This window comes from Panthera uncia (genome assembly GCF_023721935.1).
Source record: "Panthera uncia isolate 11264 chromosome C1 unlocalized genomic scaffold, Puncia_PCG_1.0 HiC_scaffold_3, whole genome shotgun sequence".
Taxonomy (NCBI): domain Eukaryota; kingdom Metazoa; phylum Chordata; class Mammalia; order Carnivora; family Felidae; genus Panthera; species Panthera uncia.
The window spans coordinates 51,754,685-51,775,437 of NW_026057584.1; the positions used below are offsets into that span (position 1 = coordinate 51,754,685).

The 20,753-nt window shown below is 42.2% G+C and overlaps 1 protein-coding gene and 1 long non-coding RNA gene across 4 annotated transcripts in view; both read right to left on the reverse strand.

The window, feature by feature from the left end:
* ITGA4 (integrin subunit alpha 4) overlaps window positions 1-18,915 on the reverse strand; it is an 89,245-nt gene extending 70,330 nt beyond the window's left edge. For 2 of the 3 annotated variants that reach the window (XM_049615411.1, XM_049615413.1), the window contains exons 1-2: window positions 18,621-18,915; window positions 18,139-18,260 (exon numbers count right to left, since the gene is read on the reverse strand). In XM_049615411.1, coding sequence (XP_049471368.1) covers window positions 18,139-18,260; window positions 18,621-18,826 — 328 coding nt within the window. In that variant the 5' untranslated portion in view covers window positions 18,827-18,915. Of the gene's footprint in view, window positions 1-8,732; window positions 9,047-18,138; window positions 18,261-18,620 lie in introns of those variants that run through there. The other variant, XM_049615412.1, reaches the window with a different exon arrangement.
* On the reverse strand, window positions 9,134-18,132 carry LOC125911513 (uncharacterized). The gene is made up of 2 exons (XR_007454345.1): window positions 10,394-18,132; window positions 9,134-10,363 (listed from the first exon to the last, which is right to left on the reverse strand). It is a non-coding gene; the product is annotated as an uncharacterized LOC125911513 (long non-coding RNA).
* Window positions 18,916-20,753: the final 1,838 nt, after the last annotated feature.

Below are 20,753 nucleotides of genomic sequence, written 5' to 3' on the forward strand. Positions count from 1 at the left end.
GAGAGAGAGAGAGAGAGAGAGAGAGAGAGAGAGAGAGAGAGAGAGAGGGAGAGAATGAGCAGGGGAGGGGCAGAGAGAGGGACACAGGAAATCCCAAGCAAGCTTCACACCCTCAGCACAAAGCTGGATGTGGGGCTCGAATCCATGAACTGTGAGATCATGACCTGAGTTGAAACCAAGAGTCGGATGCTTAACTGACTGAGCCACCTGTGCACCCCTATCAGCGCACCGTTAAAGACATTTCTTGCATTGAGACTTTAGGAATAAAAGACAAGAATATGGTCCTCAGAATTTAAGTCACATTCCAGCATTGAAGCTGGGAGGTGATGACTGAGCACATGGAAAGTGGCTGTGTCTAATTAGCAGCACATTAATAATGCCTAGCATTGAAGACAAACTGCCCTACAGTTTACATTTAGTTTATTGTGACTATTTTCAAAAAAAAAAAAAAGACTGGAAAACTTGATTTTTTTCAGTAGTGAATAAAACACATGAAAAGGTACTTTGGCGGGGCTCCGTGGCTCAGTCCAGTAAGCGTTCAACTGGACTCTTGATTTCCGCTCAGGTCATGATCTCAGGGTTCTGGAGTTTGAGCCCCTTACCAGGCTCTCTGCTGTCAGTACAAGCCTGCTTCGGATCCTGTCTCCCACTCTCTCTGCCCCTCCGCCACTCATGCTTGCACTCACAAGCATGCTGTCTCTCAAAAATAAGTAAACAAACAAACAAAAAGTTATTTAGGGGCATCTGGGTGGCTGAGTGGGTTAAACGTCTGACTCTTGACTTCGGCTCAGGTCATGATCTCACAGTTTGTAAGTTTGAGCCCAGTGTTGGGCTCTGTGCTGACAGCTCAGAGCCTGGAGCCTGCTTCAGATTCTGTGTCTCCTTCTCTCTGCCCCTCCCCTGTTCATGCTCTGTCTCTCTCTCTCTCTCTCTCTCTCTCTCTCTCAAAAAAAAATAAAAAAAAAAAAAAAAAAAAAAAAAGTTATTTAAAAAGGTACTTCAGCTAATGCATGAATAGCCAGAAAACGAAACATAAATATTTTCATGGGCAATATAGCACTTCTAAACTGTACAAAAGAAAGTGATCTTCCCAATATTTTTTTTTTCTTTTGCTAGAGTGACTTCTTTGCTTTATAGCTAGAATCCTATTAACATGCTTTAAAGTAAGTGATTTTGGGGTAGAGTAAGATGTGGTCTCTTAGGAATCCTTTCACTGACCTTATGTCTACCCTCTTCAATTGCCATGTGAGAGTTCCATTCCACCTGAACTGAATTCCAAAGGCAGGTGATTACATTTTCATCAGTTTAACTGGATAAGGATGTGGAACTTGGGTTTGTTTACTTAACTCTTAACACTAGTCACTTGTACCACTTTATCATATATTTATAGCGACCATTCTCAAAATCATCAGGCGCTCCATCTCCTATAACCTTGACATAAAGCTTCCCAGGCAAACTCATACTAACTACATAGATAAGGCTAGTATTTTGAAAGTGAAATTATTTGCAGCAATGTCCTGACTAGGAGGAAATTTTGTCTCAATGGGAATGGGAAGATGTTTGTGTATACATTTGTTCTCCAAAACGCTGTTCAGGACAAACAGTAAAACCCTTCAACACAGCTGAACTGAACCAAGTTTCCTAGCTGCTCCCTTGAAGGTTCTGATTCAGTAAGTCCAGGTGAGGCCCAGACTACCTCAGTTGACTCTCATGGTCTGGAATATTGTTCCAATAGAATGTGGATAAGGGTTTTCTGGCCAGGCTTCTTACAGAGTTTTCTACCAGACTTCCACATCTTGGTAGCGGCTCCCCGGAGCACTGGACTTGAAAATGATTAAGTATAGGTCTGAAAAAATAATGCTATTGATAAGCAATGTGTACCTGGAATGAAAAGGGGGTCTGCTGCAGCCCAAACCTTGATAAAAGACGGTCCAGGGAGAAACAGAAGATCCCCATGTTAAAAGTAATGAAGAAAGGGAAAAAGAAAGAAAAGGAGAAGGAGGGAGAAAGACCATTGTGAGTGTTGGGTGGGTAAGGTCTCACAGAGTTAGCATGGCTACATGATGCCAACCTAATTGAAAAAAAGTGAAAAAGACAGTGACAAACACAAAATTTTAACTCACTGTGATGCAACTTCCAGTTTAAATTTTTCACCAAAACCACCCATTATTTTTGCCAATGTCGAAAATAGATAAATGGTAGATTCTGTCTACCTGAAGGTGAGGTTCCTAATTACCACAACAGACATTTAAATAAACTATCTTCTCTGAAAACACCAAAGCCTTTGTAAAACTGCCACGTGGTTGACTAAGGCACCTCAGCAAGAGGAAAATTAAGGACAGGAGAGAAAGGAGGTCAGAAATAACACCTGATCGCTGTTTTCATCATGATTGCACAACTGAATACAGCCAATAGTTAGAAACAAATTTACCGTTCTGGAGCTGCTACCCCAAAGTTAAATAAATATGCAGTAATTCAGAGCTGCACAAAATATTCTGTAAGTTGCTGGATAAAAATGGCCAAAAAGTTCTCTGTGAACTGTGAACTTCCGTCAAGTTTAAAATGAAAACCAGCACCTGAGGGGCTCAGTCAGTTGAGCTTCCGACTTTGTCTCAGGTCATGGTCTCGCAGTTTGTGGGTTTGAGCCCCGCGTTGGGCTCTGTGCCAACAAACAGTGCAGAGCCTGGAGCCTCCTTCGGATTCCGTGTGTGTCTCTCTCTCCCCCCCTCCCCTGCTCATGCTCTGCCTCTCTCTGTCTCTCAAGGATGAATAAATGTTAAAAAAATGAAAACGAAAACCAGAGAAACTGTTGTGTTAAGCCATTTCCTGGAGCCACAGATGATTCCACTTTGCATCAGCTTCACCCGGTGACGTGGCAGAATCATCACTGCTCAGAGCTTCATCCAGCGTAGCCAAACAATTCATGTTCCCACCTCTCTCGAGGTCACTTCCCGCAAATGTTTTTCTCTCCACATCTTTGTGTAGCTCTCAGACCTCTGGACTTACACCAACCACCCCCCACCTCCTGCCCGCTGCCGCTCAGGCCTTGGGCCTGAATGACGCTACTGACTTTCCTGGTTCTTCAGCTTGCAGAGGGAAGATCATGGGACTTTCTCTGCCTCCTAACTGAAGGAGCCAATTCCCATAATAAATCTCTTCTTATATCTATCTACCTACCTATTATCCTCCCACCCTGCTGGTTCCATTTCTCTGGAGAACTCTAATACAACTACAGTTATTTATTCACAGCTAGCCTACTTCCCAAACTTAGTCACTAACAACCTAGTTCATCACGTCTAGGACCACATCTTGCTCACCATTATCCCACCCCCAACACAGACCCCAGGAACATGTGCTGAAAATGGGTCAGTAAATTAAAAAAACAGTTCAGGGCGCCTGGGTGGCTCAGCCAGTTAAGTACCCAACTCTTGATTTTGGCTCAGGTCTCCATCTCAAGGTTTGTAAGATCGAGCCCCGCAGCCGAATCTGATTCAGCTGACAGCACCGAGCCTGCTTGAGATTCTCGCTCTCTCTCTGCTCCTCCCCCCCACCCCCGCTCACACATGCAGGCTCTCTCTCAAAATAAATCAATGAACATTAAAAAAAAAAAATAGTTCAAAGCTTCCGTGGTAGTTTAAGTATCTTCTATTCGTGTTTCATATCTTAACAGGAGACATGTACGAAAGGATGAATGCATAGGCAGAAAGAAAATTCACAAAGTCATGAAACAATTATTCTCTCAAATGAGAAAAACTAATTCCATTAAGTGAACACACACTCACATTTGTATAGGCTTCTCCTTCCCACTTCCAGACGCTGCTTTTGCCCCGGAGGCAGCACCCAACAGCGAAGGTCCTGCCAAGCTACTCTCTGCACTGGTTTCAAGACAGGATCCATTCAAAGAAGAGACTGTCGGGGCGCCTGAGTGGCTCAGTCGGTTAAGTGTCCGACTTCGGCTCAGGTCATGATCTTGTGGTCCGTGAGTTCGAGCCTGTGCTGACAGCTCAGAGCCTGGAGCCTGTTTCAGATTCTATGTCTCCCTCTCTCTCTGGCCCTCCCCCGTTCATGCTCTGTGTCTGTCTCAAAAATAAAAATAAATGTTAAAAAAAAACAAACAAACAAAGAACGGCCTGTCAGTCATCATCACTGCTCTGGGTCGTTTCTTCAACTCAAGGAAGTTTTTACCCTTGTCTTCTGGAGTGCTTGCAGAATCATGTCGGAGAAGCAAGACCTCTGCAACTTCAGCCTATGCTCAGGACCATCTTCAGCGCTCTCCCTTAACCTTGCCTGCCTGAGTTCACGCCTTTAGCACGTGGTTCTCAGCCTTGACTGGACATTAGGATCACCAGGGAGGAGTTCAAATAAGTACCAACACCTGGTCCCCACTTTCTGGAGGCTCAGATCTGATGTGTCCTAGACGTAGAATTTTTGAAAGGCTCCCCAGACAGGTGTGTGTAACTGGGCTTGTGCTCTACAATGTTAACGATTGTGCCTTCTCCTGGACTACATCGTATCTGAAAAATACTCTATTTTCAAAATACTAGTACTAGCTTTTTGTCCTCCTTGGTTTAAGCTAGATACTGAAATAGGATATCAAGTGTTAAGCAAACTTTCTTCATGTGGAAATACAGAGTTTGTAATGTGTCAGAAATGATTATTATTAGAACTGTCATGAGTTAATTCTCGTGAATTTCCCTGACATAACATCATAAATAAATTCAGATTATCTTTATATTTTATCCAAATGTCATACTGAAATGATTTGTAAGCAGGTTTTCAACTCAGCTCATACATTTCTAATCTAAACTCTTAGTAAATCAAATCAGCTTCATAATTGAAAAAGTACTTTACATGGTTTCACATAAAGGAGGGAAGCCAAATTAACATGTGATAATTTCCCATGCTTTTATACAACTACAATGACTAATCTTAGCAAAGTTGATTGCATTTTTTCAGTATATATTAAAAATACGAAACCACATAAAACCATATTCTTTATTCGAAAAATTAGACTAGTTTTGCTTTTTCCATTTTTTTTTTTTCATTTGTGAAGGAACATACAAGAAGTGTGCTTGTTACTTCAATTTTTTTATTTCTATCTGCTGATTTGGGTTTTTTAAAAATGTTTATTTATATATTTTTAAGAGAGAAAGAGCAGGGGAGGGGCCGAGAAAGAATCCCAAGCAGGCTCTCCCCTATCAGCACAGAGCCCGACTCAGAGCTTGAACCCATGCACGGGAGGTCACGACCTGAGCCGAAATCAAGAGTTAGACCCACTGAGCCACCCGGGAACCACCCCCCCACCCCCCCCACCCCCGCCATCTGCTGATATTCTATCAGTAAATCCACATGTGTATAAATGTGAACGAGCAGTTAAATTTGTTAGATGAATATAAAGGTTGTTAGTACAAAGCCAGTTAAGTACATTCGTCACCATCCCTGTGTTTGTTGTTACTTGTATCACTAGTTTTCACATCATCGCTCAAGTGCCAAAGTATGACAGACCATGGAAGACTAGATATTCAATCTTGAATGTCACCTCATGAAGGCAGGTTGGCTATTTTGTTGACTGCAACATTCCCACAGAACAGGACCTTATGGACAGTAGGCAGGAGCGAAATATGTATCTGCTGAGGGAGGTAATACCTTTTACCGTCAAATCTTGAATGATGATATGCCTACAAAATTTTCACCAAACTCTCAGGGATTTAAGCTTTGGAGAGGTCTTCCTTCACTACTCTGTCTCTCCTCTGAAATATTAACTCCCTTAAGTATTAAGACAGTAACAGATGGTCTGAAGGGAAACCACATTTACAGGTTTGAAGATCTTTACAATGTGTGCTCTGGGAATAGGACGATTTAAGGCTGAGAATCAGCTGGGGCCTCCAGGAGATGCCTATCTCAGAGGGTTTCTGTGAGGATTTGGGGGAGTAAATGAGATACCTAGGAAGTGCTTGCGTCAGAGCCTAGCAGAGGAAGCACACAAATGATAGTTGACGTTGACATTATTATTACTTTAAGGATTAAGCTAACCATGTTTAAGCTGCATGTATGTCCTTTCATATATCCTCCTCCGTAAAATATTTATGGCACATCACGGTCAGGCCTTATCATTCACATTTCACTCATTTAATTTTCACGGGAGCAGCAGAGGACTACGTTATCAATCCCATTTTACAGATGAGCAAATTGAATCTTAAGGAAGGAAGGTAACTTCCTTGAATCCATGGGGCTGATAAATGAAAAAGATTAGAATACAAAAGTCAAAAACTTGTCAGAAATCGAAGACCTCTGTTATTTCACACTACTCTATGGCGTATACAATAGAACTCTACAGATATTTCAGAGGTGTGAATTAACTGAGATCAATTTCACTTTCTAAATCTTTTGTTTCAGCTTCAAATGTGTAAAATACCACAAACCTGCCCATAGACTGTTGATTCAACTGTCCGGTGCTCAAGAAAAATGTCACTGACTTAGTCCCTATCTCATCCCGCCCTTTTCCTCAATTTGGATCAGTTCTCAGTATGCTGGCATTTCCACTGAAGAAGGCCCAAGGGGAAAGATCAGACCCCAAGTTCTTCTTTCTATAACTTGTTGAGAACTTGGGTGAAATACTTTGTGAGTGAGAGAGCCTGGGACTTTTGCATGCAATGACATGTTTGGTTTATCTGCCCGCGTCACACTGCTGTGGCTTCCCCGTTAGGGGAAGCACTCAGTCGGACATTCTCCATACTACAACAACATACACATTTATCTGACCTTTCCAAAATGTGATGTTAATTTTAAGTTTCAGAAAAATATTGAAAGCCCTTCCCCCACCAATTACTTTTTTTTTAAGTTGAAGTTCTTTTCCATTGAAAGATGAGTCCTGTATTTTTCAAATTTTTCTTAAATAATTCTGAAGAATGGATGAACATTTTTCTCTTCTCTGTTGTATAAAGAGTCATTTCTTCAGCATATCTTTATTTGTAGAAGCAATAGTTATTGAGTAAAATTAATCACATAATTCTTTCCTCTACCTAAATTCAGAATATCAGAAAAACATATGGGATTAAACTGAAAAATTCAATTCAAATATGAAGAGTATAAAATCTACCATTGGAGGGTTATGAGGATAATATATAAAATTTACTCTTAACAGATACAAGACTGCCTGGTACCTAGTAGGTGTTCATTAAATGGGAAATGCTTCTGTTCCCCAACATCCCCCCACATTACATTGATTTGGACCAGCAGAGGGCGCTCACAGTGCTGTGAGATTTGATCAGCGGCATTCTGCTCCTTAAGCCAAGTGGCCCCTTTTAGTTTTTCTTATCAAATTCTAATTACTATTAAATCCATTATTTTTACTATATTAAACTATGTACTTTTCCCACACACCAAATAAGATGTGGCGATGATGCTTCTAAAAGATAACAGTGATGTTTATGAACTCAGTAGCAATAACAATAATTTTGAGTCATGAAAAGGAAAATACCCAGGTTTTAGAGATGATATGGGACGTGAGAGTACTGAACTTCCAAGACCATTTCCTCCAGCTTGTCTGGAGTCAAGATATAAAAATAAGCAAACAAGAGGCAAGATATCAAAATAAACATCAAAATTAGAAACCAGTCTCAAAGTATTTTCTTTCGGGGAAAACATGTATTTACACGCCATATTCTCAGGCTTCCTGGTCCATATCTGACAATGACTAATCATCACACTCAGTTTACGTGAGACAGGGCTGATATAACCGTAGGGCTGAAAAAGCCTGCTATTTCAGTCTTCTGTTTCATTTTATTTAATAGCCCTTTTTTACTTTATAATTTTATTTATTTTACTTTATTGTATTCAGAAAGAGGTGGATGTCCCCAAGCAGAAGAGCCAAGTTTTAGGGTTGCAATTTTATAAATCTGGGTTGATCCTGAGTCATCACTAGACCTCAAAATTCTAGAAAACCAGGTCACTTATGAGCTTAATTCTAGGTTCGGGTTCTCCTCCAGGGACTTTAGGCCCAAACTTCTTCAAATTCCTACAGAAAACCTAAACAAGTTTTATTTTTATTTTTATTTTTAACTAACTATAGCAGAAAAGTGTACCACAACTGATACATTTGGTGAGCATAATTTAAAGAGGCACTGTTGTCTTACAACAACTAATATTTATTAAATGCTTCCTATATACCCAAGCACACTTGTACTACATGCAAACATATATGAACTCATTTAATTTTCATTATAGCCTTATGAGCAGATATTGTTATTATCATAATCCAAATTTTACAGATGGAGAAACTGAAACAAAGGGAGATTAAGCATCTTGCTCAAAGTGGGAAAGGAAGGATTCAAGTCCATGCTGTCAACCGCCACCCTATACTACCCTTCAGTGATTGCTATTAGTACTTTTCCCTGTGAAGCAGGGAAAGAATCCAAATATTGACGTTATTAATAAACCTATACTAATTCTCTGTCTATAATAACCTACTATTATAACACTAATTTCCAATATTAGGAAATAAGGAAAGAAAATTCTCTATTTCCATGGTTTGTAATTCATCTCTTGGACTTAGGGGTTCATCTGAAAGACTATCACTAATATACGGATACCATTTTGAGTGTCTTTGAAACAAGAACAATACAAAAATGTAAAATAGAAAACAAAAACAAAAACAAAACCTCCAGGAAACCTGCCCTCACTCAATGGTAGGTGGTCAATATTGAATCACTGTGCTTGGTTTTGGAACTTACACGGTAGGATGGAGGAGGTCCGGAGGATGCAAGGTCTGAAGTACGTGAAAGAAATAAAAGTCAGTCAGGAACTCCATGGCATCATCCAGTAGAGGGTCAGACTGAGATGAGGAGTTAGGGATGTCAGAGGACATGTCTCTGTCCAAGGTTCAAAGGATGGGATAAGATGTTATGGAGACAACGGTTTGTAGGCAAAGTGATGTGCTCAAGAATAGTAGAAAGCTTTCACAAGAAACCAAGAATGGTATCAGGTGAGGTAGACCTAGAATGATTTCACAAATGTAGCGTATACACTGAAAGAATCTATATAGGGTCTAATCCATTTCACACAATATTTCCCATAAAAGAGATTCAACAACTAAGTCTGCATGCTTACTCTTTCTGAACGTATTTATTGTGAATTATAGTATTTCAAATAATTTACAAGAAAAAAATTCTTCCCCCCCCCCCCAATTCTTGGGGGTTAACAGAACAGACATCAGATATCAGAACAAACACACTGCTTCACTGACCGACCACCTGTAAGTCCACTTCCATGGTCCCATTTGATGCTTCCAGCTATCTTTAAAAAAAAAAAAAAACCCTGTTTTTAAAGATGGTCAGTTCCAAGCTCCCTATCTTAGGAGTGCCCATTATTGTTTAGATTTCCTGGTATGGGCAGGCAGAATCTCTGGAAACCAAGGCTGGCCCAGACCTCCTGGGACGATGCTCACGTGTGCAGCAGAGGAATCACCCAAATCTGAGAAATGTATCCATCCATTTCACATTTATTGAGCTTTTACTACACTCTCGTCAAAACTGGTCAGAACTGGCTCAACTACTCAGGTATCTGCTCTTCCAGGAACCCTTCTCTCATCAACCAAACTATTTCCTCTCCCCACTGTGTCTCCATCATCACGTTTATTGCATATTCTCATAATTAATGATCTAACGTTTACCTGTCTCTCATCATTTAAACTGAATTCTTTGCGAGCTTCAAAGTCTTACTCAACTTTGTATTCCCAGTACCTAGCATAAGTAACCAATAAAATGTGTTTAATCAATGAAGGAAGAAACCAGATAAAAAAAGTTGTTGACACCTGCTACCAATATTTTCTCGCTCCTCACTTCTCAACTCTCTGTAGTCTGGCTTCACCACTAAAATTGGTCTGACTAAAAGGTTAGTCATGAACAGTTTCTCTCTATATTCAATGAAATCTCTTGAGTTCTTACCTTGCTTGACCTCTTGGCAACTTTCGATACTGCGAACCACTCATCTCTTCTCAAGATCTCTCACCTTTTGACTTCCATAATGCCATACTGACCAGATTTCCTTGCTACCTCTTTGGCTCTTCCTTCTTAGTCATTTTCTCAGGCTCCTCTTTTCTTCTCCAGTTGTTAGAAACCATGGATGAATACTGGTGTCATCTGGGGACCTTTGGAAACCCTAATGCCCTACTAAGGATTCTGCATTCAATTCCATTTTGTAGAGGGTGGGGGTGGAAGAGTGGCTTCTACACCACCAACAAGCAATCTTCTGTCACTAGCTGGGTCAATTCACTAGCTACAATTCAACTCAATTCTAACACTATCTATCCAGAGATTGCACCCAATCCCACAGGTTAAGGACTTAGTCCTACAAGAGTGCCCCTCTCCCAATACACATACACATACACATACACATACACATACACATACACATACACACACAGACACTTCAGAGGCCAATTGAAAGTCTAGGTCGTCAGCTATACTTCTGCCCACCTGGTCATCAGAGGTTCCAAATTCTCCATCCCTGGGTTTGATTGATTTGCTAGAGCACCTCACAGAATTCAGGAAGGCATTTTACTTACTAGATTACTAATTTATTATAAAAGGATATAACTCAGGAACAACCAAATGCATAGGGCAAGGCATGAGGAAAGTACTTTCTCTAAGTACTCCACTCTGTTCACTAGCCCAGAAGCTCTCCCAACCCTGTCCTTTTGGGTTTTTATGGCCGCTTCCTTACACAGACATATCTGATTAAATCATTGGCCATTTGTGATTGATTCAACCTCCAACCCCACTCCACATCCTGAAGATTAGGGGGTAGGACAGAAAATTACAACCATCCAATCATATGTTTGGCTCCACTGGCAACCAGCCCCCATCCTTAGGTAGGGTCCAAAAGCCACCTCAATAACAAAAACACCTTTGTAACTTTCTTAGAAAATTTCAAGACTTTTAGGAGCTCTGTGCCAAAAACAGGGAATAAAAGCAAATATATTATTCTTACTATAAATCACAATGTCACACCTATCTAGACCCACCTGCAAAGATTTTTATTTATTTAGGATGAGAACTGGTACTCTTAAAGCTCTGCAGGAGAATCCAAGTTTCAGCTAGAGTTGAGCAGCACTGCTCAAGCCAATTGTCAAACTGTAGGAATCCTCTGGATCTATCCTGGACCCTCTGATCTATTCAGCCTAGAGTTTCCAAGTTAAACTCATTCACTCCCATGGTTTTGATTATCATCTCTATGTCAGTTGCAGTGAACTCTGAATTGCCAGTACAGACCTCTCCTGCCCAGCAGACCCATACATCCAACTGAATACTAGATATTTACTCCTATGTCTTCTGTGGCCAACACCATCATCCATCCAACAGCCCAGGTTGGAACCTTGGGTAACACCTTTGGAAACCTCCTTTTTCATCTCTCTCATTTAATAATTACCAAGTAAGTCCTATTGAGTCTGTCTCTTAAATAACAGTAGAATATCTATTTTGCTCCATTCTTGCTGCCAGTGCCTTAATACAAGCACTTATCATAGGTAGCCTAAATTATAACAAAATCTTTCTACAACTGTCTTACTACCTTCAGCCTTGACTCATTTACTCCAAAGCATTCACTACTCTGCAACCAGAAGTATCTGTCTAAAACACAAATCTGATTAGGTCAGTCCCCAGGTTCAATTACCAGTGGGTAATTCATACTCCTTAAAGACAGCTCACAAAGTTGTATTAAAAATAATCTCCAACCTACCATCCACTTCATACTCCACAGTCCAGTCATATGCGTATTTCTTGCACTTCAAAGATGCCATGCTCTCAAAGACTTCAGGTCTTCATACACACCGTTGGCTCTGTCTGGCACCCTTTCCCGTAAACCTCTTCCTCTAGCCAACCCCCGAGTTTTACTCAGTTCTCCAGTTGAACATCAATTGATCAGGAAGCCATCACCTTACTTTCTATTTCTAATTAGATTAGATGTTCTCACCCCACTTTCCTATAAGAACCTGAGCTAGAGAATGTAAACCCCCCTGGGGGCAAGGACCGTGTTTCTTTCTTACATCCAAATTCTAGCCCTTTTGCAGTCCTCAGTAAATGACTGAAAGAATAAACAACCCACGTGTACAATAGATTGCCATATCTGGCCCTAGAACTGTTGCTAAGGGGAGATATTCTTAATCATTAGGAATATTAGTGGGTGACCAAGTAAACTCAAGGCAAAAAGCAAAATGCATTTAGAAAACCTCACCTCTCAAATTCAATGGCAAGCATTCTTTAAAGATGAAGTTTGGGAAATTTCTGGAAATCAGGGAACTTACGTTTCTTAACATGATAGTTTATTAATGAAGCTCTCTGTCTTGATTTTCTGCATGATTAGAACCTATGTTCAGGGACAAGTTTTCAAAATGACCAGTCTGTATCAGCTTCATAAGCTACAATTTAAAGAGTTTGCAAATGAAAAAGTTATCAAGAACATTATTTGAAGTTGCAACATTATTTGAAGTGTGAGGTTTGTTTGCCCTTCAATGTTAAGCTAATAATTCCTACAAATCAGGCAGAAGTGAGAATGAGGTAATCATTAGTTTAATGGCACAATGCTAATTAAATTCACCTCTTCCAAACAGGTTATTTAAAATGAGCCAGGAGGCTGACTAGGGTGATAAAATTCTAGAAAGAAATCTGAAGGGGAATAATGATGACTAACTTGAGATGGATCACTGTTCTTTCCAGTAAAGAAAAGAGAGGCACAAGCAAGAACTGTAAAGGTCTAGTAACTATACAGCACTTGTCTGGGAAAGAAAAGTGAAAGTCCTATTCATTTACACACAGATGCTGGGGAAGCACCTGCTACAAAGTTGGTGTTTTCTCATGCAGGGAATTTATAATTCTCTGGGGCAGTGCTGTCCAAAAGAAATTACTATATAAGCCATATGTGAAGTGTTCAATCCTATAGTAGCCACATTAATTTTTTTTTAACATTTATTTATTTTTGAGCGACAGAGAGAGGCAGAGCATGAGCAGGGGAGGGGGAGAGAGAGAGAGAGATACAGAATTTGAAGCAGGCTCCAGGCTCCAAGTTGTTTGTTAGCAGAGATCCCGATGCAGGGCTCAAACTCACTGAACTTCAGGACCATGACCTGAGCTGAAGTCGGACACTCAACCGACTGAGCCGCGCAGGGGCCCTTATGGTAGCCACATTAAAAAGTAAAATAAACAAAATTAATTTAAAAAATCTCCTTTATGGGTCGCCTGGGTGACTCAGTTAAATATCCTACTTCAGCTCAGGTCATGATCTTGTGGTTTGTGGGTTTGAGTCCCACATCAGGCTCTGTGCTGATAGCTCAGAGCCTGGAGCCTGCTTCAGATTCTGTGTCTCCCTCTCTCTCTGGCCCTCTCCCGCTTGCACTCTGTCACACTCTCTCTCAGAAATAAACATTAAAAAAAAATAATAAAAATAAAAATATACCTCATTTAACACACCCAAAATATTCTTATTTACATATGTAATCAATATTAAAATATTTATTTTGACATATAATTAATATCTAAAAAATTAATGTTATTTTAATTCTTTTTTTTATACTAAGTCTTTGAAATCCAATATTACAGCACCTCTCGCTGCAAACTAGCTACATTTCATGTGCTCAACAGCCACATGTGGCTACTGGCTACCATATCAGGCAGTGTAACCGTGTAACTTTAGACTTTTATTACCCAGATAAGTGTGTGTGTGTGTGTATGTATGTGTGTGTGTGTGTGTGTGTGTGTGTGTCTGAGTGTAGCAAGCATATAATGCTATTAGTGGTGACTCCAAAGTAATAAAAGACCTGAAATACCTTCTGAATAACCAAATAAAAACAATCTGTTTAGTATAATTTTAAAGTCATTTATGTATTTTATTATATTCTAATGCTTTGAATATTGGTAATCCATGGACAGTCTATGATTACATACAGTTCTGGAGTCATCTGTGATCACAGTTTCCTTTACAAAAGCCTCAACAGGGGTGCCTGGATGGCTCAGTCGGTTAAGCGTCTGACTTCAGCTCAGGTCATGATCTTGTGGTTTGTGGGTTCGAGCTCTGCGTCCGGCTCTGTGCTGACAGCTCAGAGCCTCGAGCCTGTTTCTGATTCTGTGTCTCCCTCTCTCTCTGCCCCTTCCCTGCTCATGCTCTGTCTCTCAAAAATAAATAATAAATGTAATAAAAAAAATTTTTAATAAAAAAATAAAAATAAAAATAAATAAAAAATTTAAAAAGCCTGAACAAGAAGTGCCTGGGTGGCTCAGTCAGTTAAGTGTCTGACTCTTGATTTCAGCTCAGGTCATGATCTCACGGTAGTCAAATTGAGCCCTGAACGGGGCTCCACACTGAACGTGGAGCCTGCTTGGGTCTCTCTCTCGCTCTCTCTCTCTCTCTGACCTTCCCCTACACACACTCTCTCTCAAAATAAGTAAGTAAACATTTTTTAAAAAGCCTCAGCAAAGACACAGAACATCTGAGTGGAAAAGCAACTGGACATGTGAAGTCACTATGGCCTCCTCAGACACAAAGTGTTCATGAACATATCTGGGCTCAGGCCTTCCTGATGGGGACACCACCTTCCTTTGGCTCGCAGAGGGAAGGAGGGAAAAAGTATGAGGAGAGACACTTCTTAGGCAGGCAGGGAAGTAAAGGAAGCCTGTTTGCAAGCAGGGTGCAAAGTGCCTCTTCTACAATGAATTCACTTCACTGAAAGGCATATCTTACTCTCAACACCTTACACCCTGGACGTTTTAGACCAACGGGCATCTGCTGCTCACTTCTGATTATGGCCACAGTGAATACACCACAGTGTGTGACAACATCATCCAGGGGTGGAGGCATGTAATGGGAGGGTATTGATCTCCTCTTTCAAGGGAGGAGTCCATCTGATTCAAACTTTGATCTGAAATTCTGAAACCTAAACACCAGTCCAAGTGAATAGTATTGAAATTACTAGGAGATGGGCACCGTTTTAAGAGACCTGCCAACTTCATTTCCTTGATAGTAACTGAAGCCATTCCAAGTGAAAGAAAACACCTTACTGACACGGCAACCATAGCTCAGTATTTAATTGTAAGATTTTGTTGGTTGAGTCAACAAGAAAATATTTCTCACCATGTTTCATCTCAACTGTTACCTCTTACTTTATGCATGTAACTTTTTGCTTTGTTTATTAATTACCTATTTATTACCCTCAACCTGACTATAACAGATAACATACAGATAGAGATTTAAGTAGAAAATAGAGACTAAAAGAAATAAATTAATGCTTTTTAAATATCTGTTCTATGTCAGGTATTGAGCTAAGCATTTTCTATACATTATAGTGACCCACATTTGAGACAGGAAAACTGAGGCAATCCTCATAATCTACAGAATTAGAATACTGTGTGTGTCCATAGTTACATAATTTTTTCTTAAAGCTTCTTCACAGAAAATATTACATAGTTCACAAACCTGAAAATCCTTAAATGTCTTTCATGACCATTTTATTGTTTTCAGTGCTTCTCTGCTAGACTTCATCCCCAATCCCTTATTTTACAGCTTCAAGTGACTTGAGTTTGTTCTGAATGGAAACACGATTACCTTATTTAAGGAACAGAAGGTATATTGTTTAAAATGTTACAGGAGAGGCAACTTCAGTCAATTCTTTTGCAAATATGCCAAGCTATTATCAAGGCTATAAGTGTTTCAACCAATGGATTGCCTGAAAATCTTGTCTTCCTTTTTGCTGTTTATCTCAATCAATATCTTTTTGTATTGACTGAAAATGTGAAAGTTAAAAATGTCATTTGGTGGGGCACCTGGGTGGCTCAGTTGGTTAAGCGTCTGACTTTGGTTCGGGTCATGATCTCACAGTTCATGAGTTCAAGCCCTGTGTCAGGTTCTGTGCTGACAGCCCAGAGCCTGGAGTTTGCTTCGGATTCTGTGTCTCCCTCTCTCTCTGCCCCTCCCCTATTCTCTCTTTCTCTCCCTCTCTATCAAAAATAAACTTTAAAAAATGTCATTTGACTTATCATTTCTAATTATTCTCCTATTCATCAATCAGGTTGATGACAATCAAACTTCCACTTTGCCTTTGTTCGTTTATCCATCCAATAAATCTTCACTTAATTCATGCTTGTTCCGTATCTACCATGGATACATTTCTCTGAGGATATTTCTATAGTCAATCTCTATGCTCCACATGCCCCCAAATTTAGGTTTTTCTTCCATTTTGATGGGCATTTTAATCTCAAATTGTGTGTAATATTATGAAGTGATCTTTCCAGTGAAACACAGACATCTAGAAATAGATTCAGTGCTCTTCCAGACAGGAAGTAGGTACTAAAAGCCAGTAGTTAGGATGCCATGGATCAGGAAACCGTGACAGGACAACAGAAATGCAACTTCTCCTTGCTGAGACTTTGTCAAGATCCTCTGGCAGACCAACTCTGTGTCCTCCAGTCGCTAATTCTTCATCCCACAACTGTCTCATACAATGAAAATTATGCTTTGCAGAATTATTCCAAATGGGTAGGTCTGTGAACGTGTTAGGCTTTCCTAGTCTGCCTTTTGGGGATGGAAGATAATTAATGAGAGGCTAGGGTTTATTCTACATGCTGTACACCACTGCTAGACTTTTATGGATGCTCTCTGAGTTATGGGCATACTCTCTTTGAATTCATTCTAAATGAGGGAAACCAGCTTCCCAGTTGGCAAAAAAGCAAGGACTACTCTAAAAAGAAAAAGGGATTAAAGATGCAGTAGCTTATCCCAATAGTCTATGGCAAAGATAAATATGAAAAAGGTACCAGTTGTAACCTTTTATTCACCATTCACAGAGAACATATCAGTACAGCAGACAACATATTGGACTCTTCATTTAATTTTGTTTGCACTGAAGACACACACAGGAAAGGAAAGGGCTTGGGCTTTGGAACCAAGCTGACTGGACTGACCTGAGATCCCATCTTTCACTCATTAGCCGAGTAACTTTAGAAAAAATACTTGCAACCCTCTGAGTCACAGAATTTTCACGTGTAAAGTAGGAACAATGCCAACCATGACCCACTGGTGCTTTGAGGGGAAAAAAAAATTAAGTAACATATACATATAGCAGTGCCTAACAGTGTTTGGAACAAGATAGGTCTAAATTAATATTAGTTCCCCTTTTTTCCTCCATGTGTCTACAAAACAAATTTGTTTTTGGCTTTGACATGTGAACTTTCTCCCCTCCCCCATGAAAACACATTTGTTTTTGCCTATTTGTTTGTTAAATGGTTTTATTTATTTTTGAGAGCGACAGAGACAGAGTGCAAGCAGGGGAGGGGCAGAGAGAGAAAGCGAGACACAAAATCCAAAGCAGGCTCCAGGCTCTGAGCTGTCAGCACAGGATCCCACCTGGGACTCGAACTCACGAACAGCGAGATCATGACCTGAGCTAGTGGGCCGCTTAACCCACTAGACACCCAGGTGCCTCAAAAAACACATTTGTTTTCAAGTTGTCGCATAACTAAGAAGAGACATTAAAAAATGACTTCAAATAGATGTATTCATTTAACATGAGCGTTTGGGGAGAGAAAAATTGACAATTATATCTTAGTCCTCATTTAAATTATATTAACAATGGAGATGCCAATTTTTCCTTGTTCTCTTCTTTTACATTTCATATTCTACATAAAACTATATCATTTTCTTTTTTAGAAAGTCCTTAAGCTAAATGTCAGGATATGGGATCAACTCCAACTGCTTTCCCTGATCTGTCCCTTAGCCTTTTCTTTAACAAGGCTGATAGGTCAAAGATGGAAATAAAATTCTTAAGTGATGGCTTAGCTGGATCCTGTCCCTAATGTGCTGAGAGACTTATTTAAAATGGGTCTTACATGAGGAGGAGAGAGGGAGAGGTGAAGAGAATGTATCATAAGAAACTTTCTTCTCCAGAGTTTTGCCGGAGTACTGCAATCATTCTCATAAGCAAAAGGGAGAAAAATGTTGGCAGAAAGAAGGGAGTCACTTTTACACTACCAAGGTTAGAATGGTTTTGAGGGAAGGGTGAAAATCACTCACTTTAAACTAGAATAGGCAACATGGAGTTTTCCACGACTTGTGCTACCCCAGGGTCACTCGCCCCTGGTCCCAGGCCCAACTCACCCAGCTGGAGCTGTTCGCACGTCAGGTCTGGATTCTCTCCGATCTTGCATCTGTAAATCGCGCCAGGATTGACCACTGAAGCGTTGGCGAGCCAGCTGGCGGTGGGCGCCCCCACTACGAGCCTAAAGCGAGAAATGTGCACGTGCACGCAGACGTGAGCCGTGCTGCCCACTGAACTCCTGGTCTCTACACGCTTGCAGCTGGCAGCGGGGCCGATCCCCTCCCCCCTCCTCCGCCCACCGCCTCGCGCACCGAACCGCCACCCCGGACCCGCAGCTCCAGAGCCTTGCGCCAGAGCGCACCCGAGGCGTGCCACCCCGAGATCGGCTCGTTTCCCTAGCAGACCCTACGAGCTGGCCGTCGCAGCGCTCCCCTTCTGGCTCCTCCAGAGGGAGGAAAGTTTGAACCCGGCAGGGAATCCCTGAGGCGCCCTTCACTCGTGGCTCCCAGGTGCCCAGAGCGCCGAGCCCCACTCCACTCACCATCGGTTCGCCCCGTGGCTGTGCAGCACCACCGAATAACCGAAAAGGGTGTTGGGGGGGCCCTGGTAGAGCAGCGCGCTCTCGGTGTCCACGTTGTAGGGGCGCCCGGTCGGGACGCCCAGGCACAGCAGCAGCAGCGGCAGCAACACCGCCTCCCGGACGGCGGCCCCTCGGGGACCCGGCCAGCACCTCGCTTCCCCAGCCATGCGCTCTCGGACGGGAACATTCAACACCAAAAGGCCGCTGTCCCAAAGTTGCGCTGGATGAGACGGTCGGCCAAGGGGAAGAGCGCCCCAAGAGAAGTGCAGCGTGTCCGGCGCCGGCGGGCGGGAGGGAAGGAGGGAGGGAGGGAGGGACAGAGGAAGGGAGGGGAAGTCGGGCCGCCGCGGGCGGAGCAATCTGAGTTGATCTGGGATGCAGCACGCCCGCCGGGCCCCACGATCCGTTTCTGCAGCCGGGAGGTGCGGGAGCTCGCGCGGTCTCGGGGCGCCCGCCGCTGGGTGGGGTCCCGGGCGTGGTGCGGAGGAACAGGACCCTGCGCCGTCTCACCCCGCACGTGGCTGTAGGGGGCGCTAGGGGACCTCCGCTGTGTCGGACGCGCGCCCGGGCTGGGGCCTCCAAGCCCGAGGAACGCGGGATGACTTCGGGCTCCTGGGCTTTGCAAGAGTGGAGCTGGAAGGGACACGGGACTTAGCCTTTTAACCTTAGTTAAGGCCTGCTTGCGGAGCGGCGTGGCCCCAACCTGCCCCGCGCGAGCACCGCTATGAGCATAGGGTCTCCGTGGCCTGCCCAGCGTGGCCCAAAAAAAGCCAGCCACAAACTCTGGCACCAGGACGGAGGCAGGGAACCGTCTGGATCCTTCGTGGATAGTTAAGGTCTGTCTCTGATTTGCAGGGGCGTAAGCAACCGCTAGAGAAATTAACAAGAGGGCCGCAACTAGAAACAAAAAGAACTCCCTGAAAGCTCCTGAGGCATATTTTGGTGACAAAGACGTTATGGCTATTCACTTCAGGACTCAGTGCCCTGCACCCTTCTGTGCCCACTTCCTTCCTCCCCAAGCTTCCTCTAAAGTACCGGCTGCGTTCCTGAGGCAGACTAGTGGTGAGCTGGTCAGGGTGAATGGCACAAAGTTTATTTCGGCTGTTGCTGAGTCCAACAGGGAGGCTGGGTTAAGGAAGCAATGACTTGCCTCACTTTAACGGATATCTCCTTCTGGTTCTTGATGCTCCTACTTTCAGGTATCCATCATTGCCACCGGACACACCTGCCATCAGGGGTCTAGACCCACCCAGTATGAGGTGAAGAGACAGATACCATAAGAAGCCCCTGAAAATGCGCTGGAGACCCACAGCACTACATACCTGAAATGGGTGATGATTTTTATCCCAGTGCATTCCAGGTGTGCCTTAAGTTTCCAGAGCAACCAGAAAGAAGCCATAGATAGTTAAGCTGATATTTGCAGGAGATGCAGGTTCAGTTATTAATTATTGCTGTATGGATTTTAAAAAAGAAAGAAAAGAGGCTCATTAAAACCAAACAAATAGCACATCTTAAGTTGTAATGGCAGACACATAATTAAAATACTTGTTCGTCTTTTCAGCATATTTATTGAGCAGTCACTATGCTAAGCCCACAGGATACCACCGTGAGCAAAGCAGGACAAGCCTTCAGGAAAATTTTTAGCCAAGTGGACGATAGACAAACTTTGGATGACTAGGAAAAGTTCTGAATGCCTTGGGAACACTTTAAACGATAGTTTAAGGACAGAGGAGTGAGTTAGGCTGAGCAGTTCAAGAGGAGGGAGGAGGGATGTGCCCAGAAGGCCAGATAAAGGAACATGGAGAGGAGGCCTTGGCTGGATCATTTATCTGCCCACACACAGGTGAGTACTACAGGAAGCTGACTAGGGAAGCAGGAACACATCGTGAACATCCTAAGCCAGGTTAGGAATTTTTAACTCTGTGCTGGGGTGGATAGGAAGCTATTGAAGGATTTGTCTTGGGTTGCAGGTTTGCAACAAAAAGACTGAATACAGAAAAGCTAATTTGGGAGGCTCCCGCAACAATGCATGTCAAGATGGCATTGCCCTAAACTAGGAAAGGGGATGGAGGAAAAAATAGACTCAAGAGATAT